Genomic DNA, 20794 nt, shown 5'->3' with positions numbered 1-20794 from the left:
ACTGTGCCTTCTGGTTCTAATAGGTCGGGCAGTTTTCATTTATGATATCTTAAAATACAGTGTCTAGGTTTTAAAAAATCATGGTTTTCAGGGAGTCTTGGTGGTTCTGAAGTGACCTCCTATGCCTGCTTTCCAGGTTAGCTTTTTTTTTTTTTTTTTTTTTTTTTTTTTAGTGAGGCAATTGGGGTTAAGTGACTTGCCCAGGGTCACACAGCTAGTAAGTGTTAAGTGTCTGAGGCCAGATTTGAACTCAGGTACTCCTGACTCCAGGGCCGGTGCTCTATCCACTGTGCCACCTAGCTGCCCCCAGGTTAGCTATTTTTGATAGCAAGAAGCTTATATTTTCATAGTGTCACTGGGTTATATTTGATCTATTGTAAGTTCTAGGGCATCCAAATTTTGGGTAAGGTTTACCACTTCTTGTTCTAAGGTATTTGTTCTTCTTTCAGTTATTTCCTCTAGAGCTTTTAGTTTATTTTTTTATCTCTAGAATAATTTCTTCCAGATATTCACGTAGTCCTTGTAGAAAATCTTTTTTTTCCTTTACACCTCTGTTTGCAGTTATTGTACAGTCATTCAACCTTCTGGTTGGATTTTTAGGTATTTCTACTTCTGTAGTAATTCTTTATAGTGGTTGGTACCTTGTTTATTCATATCTCTGGCCTTAGTTCCTAAACTGTGGTTTTGTGCCAAGGCCAGGTTCTACTCCCTACTGTGCTTTTGGATGGAGTGGTTGGTCTTGCTTGGTCCTAACATGGGTAACTTGGGTTCCTGCACTGACCTCCATCTCCTGGTGCTAAGAGGTTTTAGACCTCTCTGGATTTCTAAAGTTCAAAGCACTGGGTTTGGAGGGCTCTTATGGCATCTTGGGATAGAATGCTAGGGGTGTCAGAATCTGGTCCAGACTGGTCCTGTTGCTTCTAAAGTCTATTCTTTGGGTATCTGATCAGCTTTGGGTTTTCTTATGAGAACTCTCTGATCATTCTTCCTATGGATACAGGTGTCTCTGGTATCTCTAGTTACAACATGAGGCTTCTGCCCTGACTCTGCAGGCTGGACTGGATTTTCTTGCAGGCCTTGTTTTCTAACTCCCATGGAGTTTTGGCTAACTTTTTGTGCAGCTCTGGAGTGGATAAAGTAATTTACTAAAATTTTTCACTGGATTTCTTGATCATTATACAATCAATTCTCAGGTTTTGTGCTGGAATAGATATATGAGAGCCAGGATGCCTAACTCTGTTCAGGCAAACAACTTAGCTTGAAATCTTCATGACTTTTCATTTTTAAGCAAAGGATCAACAAATATTCCCACAAAATACACATAGCAAGAAGAAAATGATTCAAAAGTGATGAAGTTATACAGATGAATTTCTACACACAATACTTTCAGTTCTATTATTCTATATAATTCTATCTTTAAATGAGCAGGACTGCTTAAATACAAATTCTGTCAATTTCAGCTGAATTATTCACTTCATAATGAGCTATAGAAGTATTGCCTTAAAGCATAGTTGGAAAATCAGAATACTAGGTTGTTTATCCATAAATCAAAGCACCAGCCAAATGGAGGAAGAAATGCACTTTTTCAAAGCTAGATTTTTGTCAACAGCCGCAACTGTAATGGTTGATTATATAAGCACTTCTAAGGCTGAAGGGTCTTGGGTGGCTCCAGCACTCTAAATGGAAGCATTTCAGTTTTTAAAGTGTCGACAAACTTGTTTCCTAATATCTATAAGGCAAAAAAGAACTTCCCAACAATTATACATAACTACTCATCTAAAAATCTGATCAATTTCTAGATTATTTTATTAACAATTATTTTCCAGTGTTAATGATTTCAATGAATGGTCCAATCACTGTTACTCTGGTAACAGAGTTACCAGCAAAACCGATTTAATAATCACCTTCCTCTGAATATGATAAGAAGAACTGAAGTGTCTCTCTGAGAAGACTAATAAAATAGAATCCTATAAGTTCCCAAGAAAAACCATTGGTAAGAGCTTGGGGCATGGCTTTTTGAACTATACTGACGCTAAGGATGCAAAAATGCTCCCAATGTACTGAATCAACTGAGACCTCAAATTAAACTCTTAAAAGTTTCTTTTGCTCACCCAAGCTCAGCTTGAATCAGAGATGCAAGCTTGTCCGTTAACAGACTTCCAAATACAATGAAAAAGAAGGAATTGGAGCAACATTTTCCCCCAATAAGGACGAATCATTACTCTTCATGTTCTAGCTAATCAAGTCACTTAAGTATCAGAGGATATCGAGCTGATTTAAGAAGCAGATCAAGGTTGCAGGTGGTAGCTAACAGTCATAAGAGAAATAGGACAAAACCAATTGGACATGTTTTTGCTCTGGACAGGATCCCTAACTTTCTTCGGTCTCCATATAGGAGCTGGCAATTAGTCCTTAATGAAATGGAGGGAAAACCCCCACACTGGGATTTATGTTCACTATGTGCAATCACAGGCCGGGGAGTTGGGCGATCTGGGTTCTAGTTGTTAGTTCTATCTTTGATCTTTGCTAAGTCCCTTGACTCTTCCAGGCCTCAGGTGCCTCATCTGTAACATGAGAAGGTTGAATGAGATATCTTCTCTCCAGCTCTAAGATTCTATGATATAATTATTCTATATCCGGCACATTTCTAATATAAAATACATCAAAGGCAAGCTTTATTTTCAGAGGGGATTTTGTTTGATTTCCTGTTACCAGAAGGACAAATCTCACTGATTAAAAAGGCAGTTAACTTTATTGTCTTCTTTGGAAGTAAAGAAGGCAAAGACTTGTTCCATGTTAAACCACTACTTTATTCCCTAACCACATGGAGATCCAAAAATCGATGTTCTCTCTATTTGATTAAAACATGTTCTATTTATTTCCTCCTGCTCTTCTAAAATACAAAACCTCTGATGACACATTGTTGGGGAGACTACCTGGAAAAGGCCTCTGGAAAAACAATACCCTGCTCTCCCCAGTGCCTCCGCTACCCCCTCCAAAACCAAACAAATCGGGTTTGCTTACTCTTGTGCTAATAGTACTAACCAGAAAGACAATTTCATTCCCTTTCACATTTGGCAACCAAGACAGGTACATGTCTTATGTAAACTGTTGCTCTTGACAGTCTGGGAAAATTACATGTTGAGAATGTATGATACAATTAAGGAAGAAGATGACCATTTGAATGGAGCAACATTTTCAAAATCTTAGGCTGATATATGTGTTTCAATTTCTAAAGATTTTGTTTGTTTGATAACATTTATTCCTTGCTTCATAATGAAAGTATTAAATATCTTACTTTGCAAGTAATGTCTAGTCCATAGGAATTCTCTCCTCTGCTTGAAGCTCCTCCCATTTTTTCAACTCTTGCAATGACACCCAGAGGAATGTCAAGTAATGCTGCAGAATCCTAAGAGACACAAATGCAAAAGTAAATATTTTTGTTAAAAATCAAGAAGTCAACTGCACCTAGGCCCCAGGCAACTCTTTATAACTCCATGGGATAAATTAGTTGTTGATCTGCATTGACAGAGAGAGACCATTTCCTACATCAAGGAAATCACATAATGAAATCCCATCCTCCTACCCCCAAACAAATCATGAATCTATCAAAATTTCACAGGCAATATACCGGAGAATTTCTTACCTTGAAATTTTAAAACCTTATAGATAAAAGTGTGACACAATACAACATACGTAAACAGCAAGGATTAAAATAGGCTTACATGCCCAAATCTCTAAAAACAGTCCTCCAAAGTCTAAAACCCCACACGGAACAGATTTTTGGAAGCCCGTCTGGTTTATTTAAACTGGTGATTTCTTTTCTTTTCTATAGAGATGTTATTTGTCCTTTGTTCTTGAAGGGTATCATGATATGAGGGTGATGTCATGACTTGCAGTAAATTGAATTGAAGTGAGGGAGGGCTGTGCAAGGTCACCCTCCTCGCTCTCCTCCAGAGCCATCTGGGTCCAGTGGCGAGATAGATATTAGGATCACTGAAGATGACTCCGGATGTTTAAGGAACTTGGGGTTAAGTGATTTGCCCAAGGTCACACAGCTAGTAAGTGTCTGAGGTCATATTTGAACTCAGATTCTCCCAACGTCAGGGCCGGTGCTCTACCCACTGTGTCACCCAGCTGCCTCTTTTATAGATAGATAGATATAGATATATGTGTGTATACATATATGTATATGTGTATGTATGTGTATAGATATATATGTATATATGTGTGTATGTGTATATGGAGAACCACACAATATATATGTCTATACATCAGTTCTTTCTCTGGAAGTAGATAGCAATGTCCTTCAGAGCTGATGGTTCACATTACTCAGAATAGCTTAGTCATTCACAATTACTCTTTGAACAATATTGCTATTACTGTATATAATGTTCTCTTTGTTTTGCTCATTTCACTGCATTTCCTACAAGTCTTTCCATGTTTTGCTAAAACCAACCTGCTCCTCACTTCTTACAGCACAGTAGTATTCCATTACAATAACATACCACAACTTATTCAACCATTCCCAAATCGATGGGCATCCCCTCAATTTCCAGTTTTTCCCCATCACAAAGAGAGCAGCTACAAATATTTTAGAACATATAGGTTCTTTCCCCTTTTCCTTATCACTTTGGGAAACAGACTCAATAGCTTCATTTTCATCATTTCTTTTTTTTAAATTTGTTTTTTTGGGTTTTTTGTGGGGCAATGGGGGTTAAGTGACTTGCCCAGGGTCACACAGCTAGTGTCAAGTGTCTGAGGCCAGATTTGAACTCAGGTCTTCCTGAATCCAGAGCCGGTGCTTTATCCACTGCATCACCTAGCTGCCCCTTCATCATTTCTTAACAGCATAACAATACTTGATTCATATACCACAATCTGTTTAGTCATTCCACATCAATGGGCATGTATTTTTTTGTTTTGTTTTGTTTTTTGCTACCACAAAAAGTGCTGGTGTAAATGTTTTGGTGTATATGAGAACTTTCTTCTTATCAATGACCTAATTGGGATATATGTCTAGTACTGGAATCTCTGGGTCAAAGGGTATACAGTTTTATAATGCTTTGGGCATAATTGCAGATTTCTCTCCAAAATGGTTGGATCAGTTCACAGTGTATTATTGTCCCAATTTTTCTACATCCCCTTCAATATTTGTTATTCTCCCCTTTTATCATTTTAGCTAATAGGAGAGGTGTGAGATGGTATCTCAAAGTAGTCTTAATTTGTGTTTCTCTAGTCAATGATTTAGAATTTTTTTCATATGACTATATATAGCTTTGATTTCTTCTTCCAAAAACTGCCTGTTCATATCCTTTGACCATTTATCAATTGGGGAATGATTCATATTTTTATAAATTTGACTCAGTTTTCTATATAGTCCAGGAATCAGGCCTTTATCTGAGAAACTGTTTATAAAAAATTTCCCCCCAATTTTCTGCTTTCCCTCTAATCTTGGTTACATTGGTTTTATGTAATGTAATAAAAATTATCCATTTTACATCTCCCAATGCTCTCTAACCCTTGTTTATTTGTAAATTCTTCTCCTATGCATAAATCTGATAAGTAATAAGTTCCATGCTCTTCTAATTTACTTAAATCTCCCTTTATGTCTAGGTCATGTATCTATTTTGACCTTCTCTTGGTAAGTGGTATAAGATATTCGCCTATACCTAGTTTCTGCCAGACCTGCTTTCCTGTTTTCTCAGCAATTTTTACCAAATAGTGAATTCTTATCCCAAAAGCTTAGATCTTCATGTTTATCAAACAAAAGTAGTAATTTACTAAAATGTATCCTATATTTACTCTATTACACTGCTCCATCATTTTATTTCTTAGCCAGTACCAGATAGTTTTGATAATTATCGCCTCATAATACAGTTTAAGAACTGGTACTTCTAAACCTTTCTTTATATTTTTTTCATTAATTCCTTTGACATTCTTGACCTTTTGTTCTTCCAAATGAATTTTGTTGTTTTTGTTTCTAGCTCAATAAAATAATTTTTTGGTAGTTTAATTGGGATGACACTATATAAGTACAACAGAAGTACAAGGTAGAAATGTCATTTTAAATTGGCTATATCCACCTATGACCAAGTAATATTTCTCCAATTATTTAAAACTGACTTTATAAAAAAATGTTTTATAATTGTGCTGATACAGTTCCTGGGTTTGTCTTGGCAGGTGTACTCCCAGGTATTTCATAATGTCTATAGTTATTTTGGATGAAATATCTCTATCTCTTCATGCAAAGCTTTGTTGATGATATAAAGAAATGTTGATGATTTATGTGGGTTTATTTTATATCCTGCTACTTTGCTAAAATTATTCATTGTTTCAACTACTTTTTTAGTTGAACCTCTAGGATTTTCCAAGTATACCATCATGTAATTTGCAAAGAGACAGTTTTATTTCCTTATTTTACATTCTGATTCCTTCAATTTCTTTTTCTTCTCTTATAGTCATTACTAGCATTTCTAGTAGAATACTGAACAATATTTGTGATAATGGTCATCCTTGTTTCACTCCTGACCTTATTGGGAACACTTCTAACTTATCCCCATTATAGATGATGCTTGATGATGGTTTTAGGTAGATGCTTCTTATCATTTTAAGGAAAAATCCATTCATACCTATGCCTTCAAGTGTTTTTAATAGGAATAAGTGTATTTTGTCAAATGCTTTTTTATATCTATTAATAAAATCATGATTGTTGTTGCTTTTGTAATTGATATAATCAATTGTTACCAGTTTTTCTTATATTCAACCAGCTTTGGATTTCTGATAAAAATCCCAGTTGGTCACAATGTATAATCCTTATGATATATTGCTGTAGTTTCCTAGCTAGTATTTTTATTTAGGATTTCTGTGTCAATATTCATTAGGGAAATTCGTCTATAATTTTCTCTTTGTTTTTGCTCTTCCTGGTTTAGGTTATCAGCACCATATTTATTTCATAAAAGGAATTTGGTAGGACTCCTTTGCCTATTAGCCCAAATAATTTATTTAATATTGGAATTAGTTGATCTTTAAATGTCTGGCAGAATTCACTTGTAAATCCATCTATTCTTGATGCTTTTTTCTTAGGAAGCTCATTTATAACCTGTTCAATTTTTTTTCTAAAATAGGTTTATTTAGATATTCCATTTCTTCTTCTGTTAATCTTGGCAGTTATTTTTTAAAAAATAAAACTATCTTCTTGTTTGATTTATTAATTGAATGCTTTTCTTATATTCGATTTTATTGATCTCACCTTCCACTTTCAGGATTCCCAATTTTGTGTTTAATTGGGGATTTGTAATTTATTCTTTTTCTAGTTTTTAAAATTGCAGACTCAATTCACTGTTTTGCTATTTTTCCATTTTACTGATGTAAGCATTTAGAGATATAAATTTCCCTCTCAGTACTGGTTGTGCTAGCTCCTCAACTGCAACCATGACCTGAGACTGTGTCCAGCCAACAAGCCTGGGCCACTGTCCATAATCAGTAAAAGCCCCCCCCCCAACCAGCTGTGACCCCCAACACTGTCACTGGGGTGAAAGTTCCAGAAGTGACATAGCCAAACCACTGACCTGTAGGTCAGATCTTTCCTAACATCCTCTCAAGTTGTCTTAGGCTGGATGATTGCTTTACCTGGACTAATGCCACTTTAAAATTTACTTTGAGGCATTATTTAAGTTATTTTGGGGAGAATTTGGAAGAGCCAGATAATTTCCTGCCTTATTCCACCAACTTCCCACAATTCCCCTCCTCCACTGTTGATTTTTCAAAAGAGAAAACTGAAAGCCTGGGTATGCTCTGCTTTTTCCGAGATGTGTGATCATGAGCAGGCCATTTAACCTGTGGGTCTCAGTTCTAAATCTGGAAAAAAAAGAGATGGGATTCCATAACTGCTTCTACCTCAAAAATGTTGCATTCTATATCTAATCTATAATTTGATGCCTTATTCTACAACCTTTGAATGTTTTACTTAAATTGTATTTTTGTACCCTTGTTCACACTTTCTATATTTTTCTTTACTTATTCAATGCTGAAGGCAAATATTTAAGCCAGCAGCTATTAATGCTGGAAAGTGAACATCTATAGCAGACCCTGTTTGGAAAAAATCAAGGATTAATGACTTGTATTTTGTTGTTGTTGTTGTTGTTTTTGTTTTTTTTTTGTTTTTGAGGGGCAATGGGGGTTAAGTGACTTGCCCAGGGTCACATAGCTAGTACGTGTCAAGTGTCTGAGGCCGGATTTGAACTCAGGTATTCCTGAATCCAGGGCCGGTGCTTTATCCACTGCGCCACCTAGCCGCCCTGACTTGTATTTTTAAAGACTTATTTGCAATCAGTGCCTCTCTCTATATATATTTTTAAATTTATTTATTTATTTATTTATTTAGTGAGGCAATTGGGGTTAAGCGACTTGCCCAGGGTCACACAGCTAGTAAGTGCTAAGTGTCTGAGGCCAGATTTGAACTCAGGTACTCCTGAATCCAGGGCCGGTGCTCTATCCACTATGCCATCTAGCTGCCCCGCCTCTATATATTTTTTTTTTGTTGTTGTTTTTTTGTTTTTGCAGGGCAATGGGGGTTAAGTGACTTGCCCAGGGTCACATAGCTAGTAAGTGTCAAGTGTCTGAGGCCGGATTTGAACTCAGGAACTCCTGAATCCAGGGCTGGTGCTTTATCCACTGCGCCACCTAGCCGCCCCCGCCTCTATATATTTTTAATGAAACTGGGGCATTATCCATTTTCCCCCTCGCACACTGATCACCTTTTTTGGACACAAAGCAAAACTTTTAAATAGCCAGTTTTAAATAGGTAAATTATGCAACATTTACTCATAGTAGGGCACCCAATAGATATCTGTTCAAAGAATGAATATTAAAAACCAATATTTTCCTTTATAAAATCGAAACATAACTTTTAATAATTGTCTAGAAATCAAAGCATTTGGGAGTCTGGAATAGAAGAGTTTCAGGAGTAAGGCAATCAATAACAATAAACATCAAGATCTTATTTATTCAGATCTGCTTTACCAAGATTCCATCAATGTTCTGGATTATACTTGTAAAGAAACATTTTCTGGATGTTACCATAGTGCAAGGAGAGAACACCACATGACTTGAATTTGACTGCCTTAAGAGAGAGTTGTCACCCAATAACTTATTTAAAAGAAAAAAGAAACTTTCACCTACTGTCAAATAATTGGAAGAACATCAGGCAGCTTCAGTAAAGATATCTACACTATGTTGGCATTATAGAGTTCTGTGAAATTTTCTAAATGTTAAATCATATTCCTCAACTTCCTAAATGTCTCCTTAAGAAAAATATACTTGCATGCTAAGTGAAAATTCACTACTCCATCATCAACATTTATGTCAGAATACAAAAAGCATAAACAGAAGAAGACACCATGATGCCCTTTGTATCACCCAAAGAAACCAGAGTAGCACTGACCCAAAATAGAACAGAAAAAAGGACTCTGAAGATGGAGCAGAGGTGTTTTAATGGGCGCTAGGGCAGAGGGAAAGAGTTGGGCTGCAAACCAGAGCAAACCTCCAGAGGCTGCCCATGTACATGGATCAAAGAAGAGAAAGCATTCAAGCAAGGCCCACCCTGAAGCCAACAAAGTGGTCAATATTGCTGGACAATTGTCAAGCCAGCCAATCTTTTGTGAAGTTCCTAAAAAACTATGTTTAAGGTAAACCAAATAAGAGAGGTAGAAGAAAAAATGGAAAAAGAAATGAGAGTTACACTGCAAAAAAGAATCACAAAAATTGACTGAGGAAAACAATTCCTTAAAAAATACAATTGGCCGGGGCAGCTAGGTGGCGCAGTGGATAGAGCACCGGCCCTAGATTCAGGAGTACCTGAATTCAAATCTGGCCTCAGACACTTGATACTTACTAGCTGTGTGACCCTGGGCAAGTCACTTAACCCCAGTTGCCTCACACACACAGAAAATACAATTGGCCAAATGGAAAAAGAAGTGCAAAAGCTTACTGAGGAAAATAAGGCCTTAAAAATTAAAATTGAGCAGGTGAAAGCTGATAACTCCGTGAGACACTAAGAATCTGACGAGCGGAATAAAAAAAAAAACTGGAAAAAAAAAGAAGAAAATGTGAAATACCTCATTGGAAAAACAACTGACCTGGAAAATAAATCCAGGAGAGATAATCTGAGAATTACTGGACTACCTGAAAGCCACGATTGAGAAAAGAGTCTAGACACCATATTCCAGGAAATTATCAAGGAGAACTGCCCTGAAATTGTAGAATCAGAGGACAAAATCATCATTGAAAGAATTCACTGATCACCTCCTAAAAGAAACCCCAAAAGGAACACTTCAAAGAATATTGTAGCAAAACTCCAGAATTATCAGGTAAAGGAGAAAATGCTCCAAGCAGCCAGAAAGAAACCATTTAAATATCATGGAGCCACAGTCAGGATTGCACAGGACCTGGAAGCTTCAACATTAAAGGATCACAGGGCTTGGAATATGATATTCAGGAAGGCAAAGGAGCTTGGATTACAACACATGATCAACTACCCAGCAAAACTGATCATTCTCTTTCAGAGGAAAAGATGGACATTCAATGAATTAGGGGACTTCCAAGGCTTCCTGAGAAAAAGACCAGAACTGAATAGAAAATTTGATCTCCAAATACAAGACTCTAGAAAAATATAAAGACATAAACAGAGGGGTGTGGGGGGGAGTGAGTTGTTCAATGATGTTAAATTGCTTAAGTGCCTATGAGGGAGGATAATACTTTTAACTCTTGGGATCTGTATCTCTGTTAAGGTATTGTTATTAAATCAACTTTGATGTGATGATAAAAAAAAACTATGTTTAACATAAGCAGCCAAGGAGATTGTGGGGAACTCAAAGGGGGACTAGCTGAAAATAATCTGCTGTTATTTTCCATTTAGTGCCATGCTAGGTGTGGCCTTGGCCACTAACCTTTCTGAGAGAGGCAAGCAGGAGCTCACATGGCAAATACGTACTCCCCAAATGTCTAGTATGTGGCTTTATGATCTAGCCCCATGCTGGTCCAGAGACAGTAGTGATCTAATTAATAATGTTGTGCTCTGGAGATTAAACCTAGACATGCATAGTTTATCTTCCATAACTGAGCCCTAGTACCTATCCAAAGGAAAGGGTACTACGTATTGGGAATTACAACAACAGTTTATCCACTGGCCCACCAGTACAAAAAATGCTATTATGTGCTATGTTCTGCCAAGATGAATTCACAAAGACAAATCAGAAGGTCTAGAAATAAAAAAAAAAAATATCGGGGCAGCTAGGTGGCGCAGTGGATAAAGCGCTGGCCCTGGATTCAGGAGTACCTGAGTTCAAATCCGGCCTCAGACACTTGATACTTACTAGCTGTGTGACCCTGGGCAAGTTACTTAACCCCACCAATGCCATTGCCCTGCCCCCCCCCCAAATCTTTGCCTTTGCTTGACAGTGTTAACTGACTAAATTTAATTAAACATTTAAATGATCTCTAAGGTTCTTTCTGGCACTAAAATGCTATGAATATGACTAAGGAATTGAATATAATTTTTTTTTTTTTAGTGAGGCAATTGGGGTTAAGTGACTTGCCCAGGGTCACACAGCTAGTAAGTGTTAAGTGTCTCAGGCCGGATTTGAACTCAGGTACTCCTGACTCCAGGGCCGGTGCTCTATCCACTGTGCCACCTAGCCGCCCCAATTGAATATAATTTTGAGCAGAGGTAAATAAAACTACATGAGAATAATAACTATGTCATGATTACAGAACAATAGAGATTGACTTATCTACTTTCAGCAATGCAATGATCCAAGACAATCCCAAGGGACTAATGACAAAGCTTACTATCCACCCCCCATAGAAAGAACTGATAAAAAGAGCACTTGTGGATTGTACATATATAACCTGGTTGCTGTCTTGTGGAGGGGAGAGGAAAGGGAGGGAAGGAGGGAGAAAATTTGGAACTCTAAATCTTATGAAAATGAATGTTGAAAACTACACTTACATGTATGTAACTGGAAAAAAATAAAAACAAAGAAGAACAGAGATCAAATCTTATCATATTCATTTCTCTCAAGGCTCCATGCAAAACCAGTGAGTACACCACACACTTCTACAAGTCAAGTATGACACCAGGGTTTCTGATCGTCATTTTCATAAAAATGAAAGTGAAAACAGAAACCAAACTCAGTAGAAAAGGAGAATGAATTGAAATGGTGATTTTGAGGAGATTTAAAGCTACTTCTTGAAAACAAAATAAGGAATCTACCAGGAGACAATCGTGCTGCCTACTTATTGGTACTGATATGAGTTGGTCTGAGATAGAACCCAAATCTAGCTCAGACTGCTACCACATTCATGGCTCTCACTGTAATGAATGATCGAAATTATCAGCACTACTGTAGCTAGTTGGGGGATTTTATCCTCAGTTCAATGCGATTCAGCACCTTTTCCAAGATCTAATATGTGAGAGTTGCAGTCCAATGGGCACATTAACTATTGTTTTCTAGCCCTGGCTTTTCCAAGTTTTATCCCTGTTTTTATCAACAGAAAGCCAAACAATGCATTTCAAGCCCCTAGACAAATCCTTTTGCTGAGTTATATATAATAAGACGATGTGTATGGCAAGGTCATAAGAGAATCTAACAGTTGAATAGCATTTATTTATCTTTTATAAAACTACAGCTGAAGGTATTTGCTCACTATGCCACTCAATAACCTTTATATAAGAACTCAAACAATAAATCTGTTTGACTTTAGTTCCAGGAAAAATTCTGTCTCTGTAAACGAATTTACATCCATCCGTTCTTTTGTCAGAAAACAAAAACTCTATAACCAAATGTGTTTGCTTTGTCCTAGCAGCTAGAAAGTTTACAGCCATATTGACTACCCAAATATTAAAAAAATGTGTCCAATTCTGGTGCCTGAAAGTATGTACTCCTCCCGTTTCCTTCAAGTTCTGTTTTATCTTTTTTTTTTTTTTGGTGAGGCAATTGGGGTTAAGTGACTTGCCCAGGGTCACACAGCTAGTAATTGTTAAGTGTCTGAGGCCAAATTTGAACTCAGTTCCTCCTGAATCCAGGGTTGGTGCTCTATCTACTGTGCCACCTAGTTGCCCTGTTTTATCCTTTAAAGTAATATTTTATACCTCTTGTAGTTTGTAAAGTTCTTTTGTGTGGTAAGCAGGTATTAAACCTTTCTATTATTCTATTAATATATTACATTACACATGTAATATAATTCTATATATATATATATATGTAATACCATATGCCATTATATTCAACACATAACAAACTAGAAGGATCTTATTTTTGCAAGGAGGGCTAGGAGCGAGACTAGATTTAATTTGTCAATGGTATGGCACCATTGGACCAGAAAACCACAATATCTGTGCCACTAGGCCCTACTCAATCAATCCTTCAACAAGCATTTACTGAGCACCTACCATGTGTATTTTTTCACTATGATAAGTACTAATGATAAAAAGACCAAAATGAAACAACCCCTGACCTTGCTTTCTAGCTGTCTGAAGAGAAAAACTGTCTGTATACAAGCATATACAAGAGAATTTTGTAGCAAAGGAAGGGGGCTTAAGGTAGAAGGTAGCATCTGAGCTGTGTTTTTGAAGGAAAGAGATGATTCTAAGAGGTGGAGGTGAGGAGGGAGTACATTCAAGGCCTGGGTGCAGGCAGTGAAAATGGCACAGAAAAAGGAGATAGGATGTTATATGTGGAATAGCAAGGCCAATCTGGCTGGACTGAAGTAGGAAGGGGAGTAATATATAACAAGGTTGAAAAGGGAAGTAGTAGAGGCAGGTTGGAAAAGGCTTTTAAAGCCAAACAGAGGAGTTTAAATTTGATTCTAAAGGCAATGGGGGCTACCGGAGTTTACTGTGAGGGGAGGGAGAAAGGACAGCAGGGAGAAAGGAAAAAGGGAGAGATAGAATAATTGATTATGGTTGAATACAGGAATTTTAGGATTGTTTATTGTTAATGTATCTCAAAGAGGCTTTGGGAGTTATCCCAATATTATAAATAATATCCCAAGAGGCAGCTAGGTGGTACAGTGTATAGGGTACTGGCCTCAGATACTTGACACTTACTAGCTGTGTGACCCTGGGCACGTCACTTAACCCTTACTGCCTGGCAAAAACAAAAACAAAAAAAGAAAAAGAAAAACAAACAAATAAATAAATAAAAATAATATCCCAAAGCCATCTCCAGTATGTCTACTATAAGCCCAGAGATGGCAGAGGAATGAATTAGCTCTGTGTTTCCCAGCTGCTGTCCCTTACCTGACCCCATCCCAGGACCACTGATACCCTAGCAGAGGGGTCCTGATGCTATGGTGTGAACTAGCTCTTCACCTAAAGTAGTGTATAAACCCTGGGTGAAAGGATGGAACCTATCTGCTGCACTGAATGTCTCCTGAATTAGGTGGCAGCCTAAGCCTGTACCCATTGGGCAACTAAAGATCACACAGATCCACCCAAGGCAAAATTCTAGACTTCTCTTATGGGAACATGTAGTCTGGAAGCAATGTGGGTGCTTAAATGTAGAGATGCTCAAGTGCTGCTGAAATTCCCTGGGATATAATTATAATGAGTCACTAATAGGTGACCAGAAGTGTGTGTGTGGGTAGTTTGCTAGATCTCTAATAGGAAGGGATACTTCACTACCTTCACCAAGTGAGAACTAGTCACCATTATTTAGCCCTACTTTCCTGTCTGTCACAATGTAGACAGTTGTATGGGATTACCAGAAAAGTCCAGTCAGGAGTAGAAAGAGAGGTCTCTATTCCAGATCTCACGAAATGGCCTTTTTGGTTAACTTACCCTTAATCAGAGCCAACAGCACAGATTCTGAGCTCTCTTTCTACATATCATTTCCACACACCTTCAGTGGAACCTGAAATATGCAGGGATCCACTACACAAAATGCCATTGGGCTGACAGCCCCGTGGCACATTTATAATATTTCCAAATGTGTCAGCAAAATCAACAACTCTTTCTCTTTATTACCATATTAATGCAAAGATACCATGGTGACTGTATGGCTTTCCCTTCCATATGACAATTTAGGCAGCTCTCTTTACATTAAGCTTTGCTACAAGTAACTGCTTCTTTTTATACTTGCAGAAACTTGGGGTTATGGCTACCAGATCAAAATTTTTATACAGAACACTTGGACTGGTATAGTAAAGAAGCTTAAACAATGAACTCTGCCAGGCTCTTAACTCACCCTAACTTACTTGATTCTCTACCTTTCTAGATACAGGATTTTTAAGAAATGTCAATATCTTTAATCATCATCCTTGCGTGGTTCTCTTTCAACAGAAGTGTGAAATAAGGCCAGGTATGTTTGTAGTCTTCTTGTTCAGCCATTTGCTTGCATCAGACTCTATGACTCCATGGACCAGACTGTTCATGGGGTTTTCTTGGCAAGGATACTGGAGTGGTTTGCCATTTCCTTCTCCAGTGGATTTAGGCAAACAGAGCTGAAGTGACTCGCCTAGGGTCACATAGCTAATAAGTGTCTGAGGCCAGATTTGAACTCAGGTCTTCCTGATTCCAGGCCCAGTGCTCTATTCACTGAGCTACCTAGCTGTTTCAGTCCTATCTGACCACTTTGGAAGCCTCTTGAAATATCCAGCCTCAAAAAGCCACCTCGCTGTTGCTACTGACCTTTCTCCCAAACCTACCCACCTTGTAACATAGTAAAGCAAAACAAATCCACACAGTAGCAATGTCCCAAAATGTATGTCTCTTTCTATACCTTCAGAGCATCACCTCTCTGTCAGGAAAAGGGTAACATGCTTCAGCACAGGTCCTCTGGAGACATGGTTGGTTATTGCACTGATCAGAGATCTCGAGTCTTTCAAAGCTATTTTTCTTTACAATGTTGTCCTTGTATAAAATGTTCTCCTGCTTTTGTTTACTCTGCATCAGTTCACACTCTAGGTTTTTCTGAAATTGTCTCTTATGGCATAATAATCTACCATTATATTTCCATCATTTCCAAATTGTTTAAGCAATTATAGAGCTCTCTTAGATTCTAGTTCTTTCTCCCCCTTTCCCCTGTAAATCTCCCATTCAGGATCAGGAAGCTTGCTTTATTTGTAGCTATTTTCTTCTTGGTATATCCTTCCTTTTTAAAGACATTTAAGTTCTGAAGGGTCACTTGCTTCCTTCCCCCCATTAGAATGTTAGTACTATATTATCATATAGCCCTTTCCAATTACCATTCTGGGTTTCTCTTGAGTCTTGTAATTGCATTTCAAGGTTTTCACTCCGCTCTGGTCTTTTCATTAGGAATGCTTGAGAGCTATTTATTCCATTAAAGAGCTGTTTTTGTCCCCTGTAGGAATATATATACTCAACTTTGCAGGCCAAGTAAGTAGTTTTTTGTTGTAAGCCTATCTGCTTTGTCTTTTGGAATATCATATTCCAAGAACCCTGGTTTATAAAGAAGCTTCCAGGTCTTGTGTGATTCTGACTGTGGTTCTCTGGTACCTGAACTACATCTTTCTGGAGTTCTGCAGTATTTTTTATTTGATATGGGAGCGCCAGATCTTGGCTAATCCTGGACTGTTCCTTTTGGAGTTTGTTTGTTTTTTCAGGAGGTAGATTCTTTCTATATCTTCACTTACCTTGTCCTCTGGTTCTAATAGATCTGGAAAGCTTTCACTGGTGCTTTATTGAAATACAGTGTCCAGGCTTTTTTTTTAGTCATCTTTCTTTTGATTCCTGTGCATTTCAAATTTTCTATTTAGCTCCAATCTTTTCATCAGAAATGCTGGGGGGGGGGTGGAGCCAAGATGGCAGAGAGTAGCCAGCAAATCGCCTGAGCTCTCCTTCTATTCCCTCAAAAAAAACATTAAATCAAGCCTCTAGACGGATTCTGAAACTACAGAACCTACAAAGAGACAGAGAGACATAGTCTTCCAAGCAGAGATAATTTCGAAGACTTCAGGAAAGGTCGGTCTCACTTGGGCAAAAGGGCAGCGCAGTGCCAAGGGGATCGGGTCAATCAGCAGGAAGCTATGGGCCACAGCAGAGCAACTGAAGCCCCTGGACCCTGGCTCAACAAGCTGGTGACGCAGGACAGTGGCGAAACCCACCTGCACAAGCCAGGAGGGCAGGTTGCCAGCTGGACGGCCACCCATAGGACAGGTGTGACCAGGCCTACCAATCCCAGTGTGCAGCCAGCAAGGCCAGGGCGGGGAGAAATCCACAAATCATAGAGGCCTCGGTGTAGAAAGCCAGTGACACAGCCCCTATACCCCAGCACAAGAAGCTTGAAACAGGGACCCTGGTGCCCCCAGAGCAGACCTCAACTTAAAAAAAAAAAAAGATGCAGTATGAGTAAGAAACAAAAAAGAGCTCTCACCATTGAGAGCTTCTGTATTGACAGGGAAGAAGCAAACACAAACTCAGATGAAGACAGTACTCCTAAACTGCCCACATGTGAAGTCTCAAGAGGGAAGATGAATTGGTCTCAAGAAAAAAAAAGCCTTCTTGGAAGAGCTCAAAAAGGATTTTAAAAATCAATCGAGAGAAATAGGGAGAGAAATGAAAACAACACAAGAAAATTATGAAAAAAGAATTGGCAGCTTGGAAAAGGAAGCACAATGATTGACTGTAGAAAACAATTCCTTAAAAAATTCATCTGGCCAAATGGAAAAAAAAGGTGCATAATCTCACTGAAGAAAACAATGCCTTAAAAAAAATTTGATCTTAACATACAAGACTCAAGAGAAGTTTAAAAAGGTAAACAGGGGGAAAAGTTACTCAATAAGGTTAAACTATTTACATCTCTACATGGGAAGGTAATACTTATAACTCTTGAGAATTGCATATGTATTTGGGCAGACAGAAGGATTATACACAGAGGGTATAAATATAAACTGTCTTTGATGTGATGATATCAAGAAAATGAAGAGGTTAAAAAAGGAGTTTATGGGGAGAAGAGGAAAGGGGAGGTGGAATGGGGTGAATTACATCATATGAAAAGGTGAAAAAAACTATTACAATAGAGGGAAAGAAGGGAGGGGTGAACATTGTTTCAACCCTACTCTCACTAGATTTGATTCAAAGAGGGAATAACATATACATTCATTTGGATAAAGTAACTTAGCTTGTTCTTTAGGGAAGTAAAAGGGTAAGGGGAAAGGGGGGACTGAGAAGGGAGGGCAAAAGCAAGGGAGAAAAGGGTAAGAAAAGGGAGGGGGGTGATAAAAAGGGAGGACAGATTGGGGGAGGCAGGGGTAAGAAGCAAGACATTGGTGAGGAGGAATAGGGTAAAAGGGGGGGAAAGTACAAAGGGGGTAAATAGAATGGAGGGGAATAGCCAGCTAGTAATAATAACTGTGACTGTGAATGGGATGAACTCTGCCATAAAACAGAAGTGAATTGCATAGTGGATTAAAAATCAGAATCCTACAATATGCTGTTTACAAGAAATACATCTAAAGAAGAGCAAAAACGGAGAAAGGAAATTATAGACCAATTTCCCTAATAAATATTGATGCTAAAATCTTAAATAAGATATTAGCAAGATATTAGCAAGGAGATTACAGCATCTGAAGCAGAGAGATACACACAGAGTAAATGTAAAAGGCTGGAGCAGAATATATTATGCTTCAGCTAAAGTAAAAAAAGCAGGGCTAGCAATCCTTATCTCAGACAAAGCAAAGGAAAAAATAGGTATAATTAAAAGAGATAAGGAAGGAACTACATCTTGCTGAAAGGTACTATAGATAATGAAGTAATATCAATATTAAACATGTATACACCAAGTGGTATAGCAACCAAATTTTTTTTTTGATGAGGCAATTGGGGTTAAGTGACTTGCCCAGGGTCAAGTGTCTGAGGCCAGATATGAACCCAGGTCCTCCTGAATACAGGGCCAGCGCTCTATCCACTGTGGCACCTAGTTGCCCTGCAACTAAATTCTTAGGGGAGAAGTTAAATGAGTTATGAGAGGAAATAGACAGTAATACTATACTAGTGGGGGATCTGAATCTTCCCCTCTCAGAATTAGAAAAATCTAGCCACAAAATAAATAAGAAAGAAGTGAAAGAGGTGAATAGAATACTAGAAAAGTTAGACATGATAGATGTCTGGAGAAAACTGAATGGGGATAGAAAGGAATATACCTTTTTCTCAGCAGTACATGGCACATTTTCAAAAACTGACCATGTATTAGGACACAAAAACATCACAGTCAAATGTAGAAAGGCAGAAATAGTAAATGCATCCTTCTCAGATAATGATACAATAAAAATTACATGTAATAAAGAGCCATGGAAAGGTAGACTGAAAATCAATTGGAAACGAAATAATTTCATTCTAAAGAATGAGTGGGTCAAACAACAAATCATAGAAACAATCAATAACTTTATCCAAGAGAATGACAATAATGAGACAACATACCAAAATCTATGGGATACAGCCAAAGCAGTGTTTAGGGGAAATTTTATAGCTCTAAATGCTTACATGAATAAAAAAAAGAAAGAGGAGATCAATGCATTGGGCATGCAACTTAAAAAGCTAGAAAAAGAACAAATTAGAAATCCCCAATTAAATACTAAATTAGAAATCCTGAAAATTAAAGGAAAATTAATAAAATTAAAAGCAAGAAATCTATAGAATTAATCAATAAAACTAAGAGCTGGTTTTATGAAAAAAACAATAAAATAGATAAACCACTGGTTAATTTGATTAAAAAAAAAAGAAAGAAGAAAACCAAATTACCAGTATCAAAAATGAAAGGGGTGATCTTACCACCAATGAAGTAGAAATTAAAGCAATAATTAGGAACTATTTTTCCCAACTGTATGCCAATAAATTTAACAATCTAAATGAAATGGATAAATATTTACAAAAATATAAACTGCCCAGGTTAACTGAAGAGGAAACAAAATCCTTAAATAAGCCCATGTCAGAAAAAGAAATTGAACAAGCCATTAATGAACTCCCTAAGAAAAAATCCCCAGGGCCAGATGGGTTTACAGGTGAATTCTACCAAACATTTAAATTAATTCCAGTATCATACAAATTATTTGGAAAAACAGGTGAAGAAGGACTTCTACCAAATTTGTTTTATGACACAAAAATGGTGGTGATACCCAAACCAGGCAGAGCAAAAACAGAGAAAGAAAATTATAGACCAATTTCCCTAATAAATATTGATGCTAAAATCTTAAATTAAGATTACAGCAAGTGATCACCAGGATAATACACTACGACCAGGTGGGATTTATACTAGGAATGAAGGGCTGGTTCAACATCAGGAAAACTATTAACATAATCAAGCACATCGATAAGAAAACTAACCAAAATCATATGATTATCTCAATAGATGCAGAGAAAGCTTTTGACAAAATACAGCACCCATTCCTAATAAAAACACTAGAGAGCTTAGGAATATGTAGAGCTTTCCTTAAAATAATAAGCAGTATCTACCTAAAACCATCAGCAAGTATTATATGTAATGGAGATAAGCTAGAGGCCTTCCCAATAAGATCAGGGGTGAAACAGGGATGTCCATTATCACCTCTATTATTTAATATTGCAGTAGAAATGTTAGCTTTAGGAATCAGAGAAGAAAAAGGAATTAAAGGAATTAGAATAGGTAAGGAGGAAACAAAACTATCACTCTTTGCAGATGATATGATGGTATACTTAGAGAATCAACTCAAAAATTACTTGAAACAATTAACAACTTAAGCAAAGTAGCAGGATATAAAATAAATCCACATAAATCATCAGCATTTCTATACATGA

At 37.4% G+C, this 20794-nt stretch overlaps 1 protein-coding gene across 2 annotated transcripts in view; it reads right to left on the bottom strand.

Annotated features, from left to right (window-relative positions):
- The window catches only part of MTM1 (myotubularin 1), a 110097-nt gene that overhangs the window by 44062 nt on the left and 45241 nt on the right, over positions 1-20794 (bottom strand). For both annotated transcript variants that reach the window (XM_043974301.1, XM_043974300.1), the window contains exon 5: positions 3299-3409. In XM_043974301.1, the coding sequence (XP_043830236.1) occupies positions 3299-3409 (111 nt within the window). The remainder of the gene's footprint in view (positions 1-3298; positions 3410-20794) is intronic.

This window comes from Dromiciops gliroides, chromosome X (assembly GCF_019393635.1).
Source record: "Dromiciops gliroides isolate mDroGli1 chromosome X, mDroGli1.pri, whole genome shotgun sequence".
Taxonomy (NCBI): domain Eukaryota; kingdom Metazoa; phylum Chordata; class Mammalia; order Microbiotheria; family Microbiotheriidae; genus Dromiciops; species Dromiciops gliroides.
This window is presented reverse-complemented; position numbering and strand designations above follow the sequence as displayed.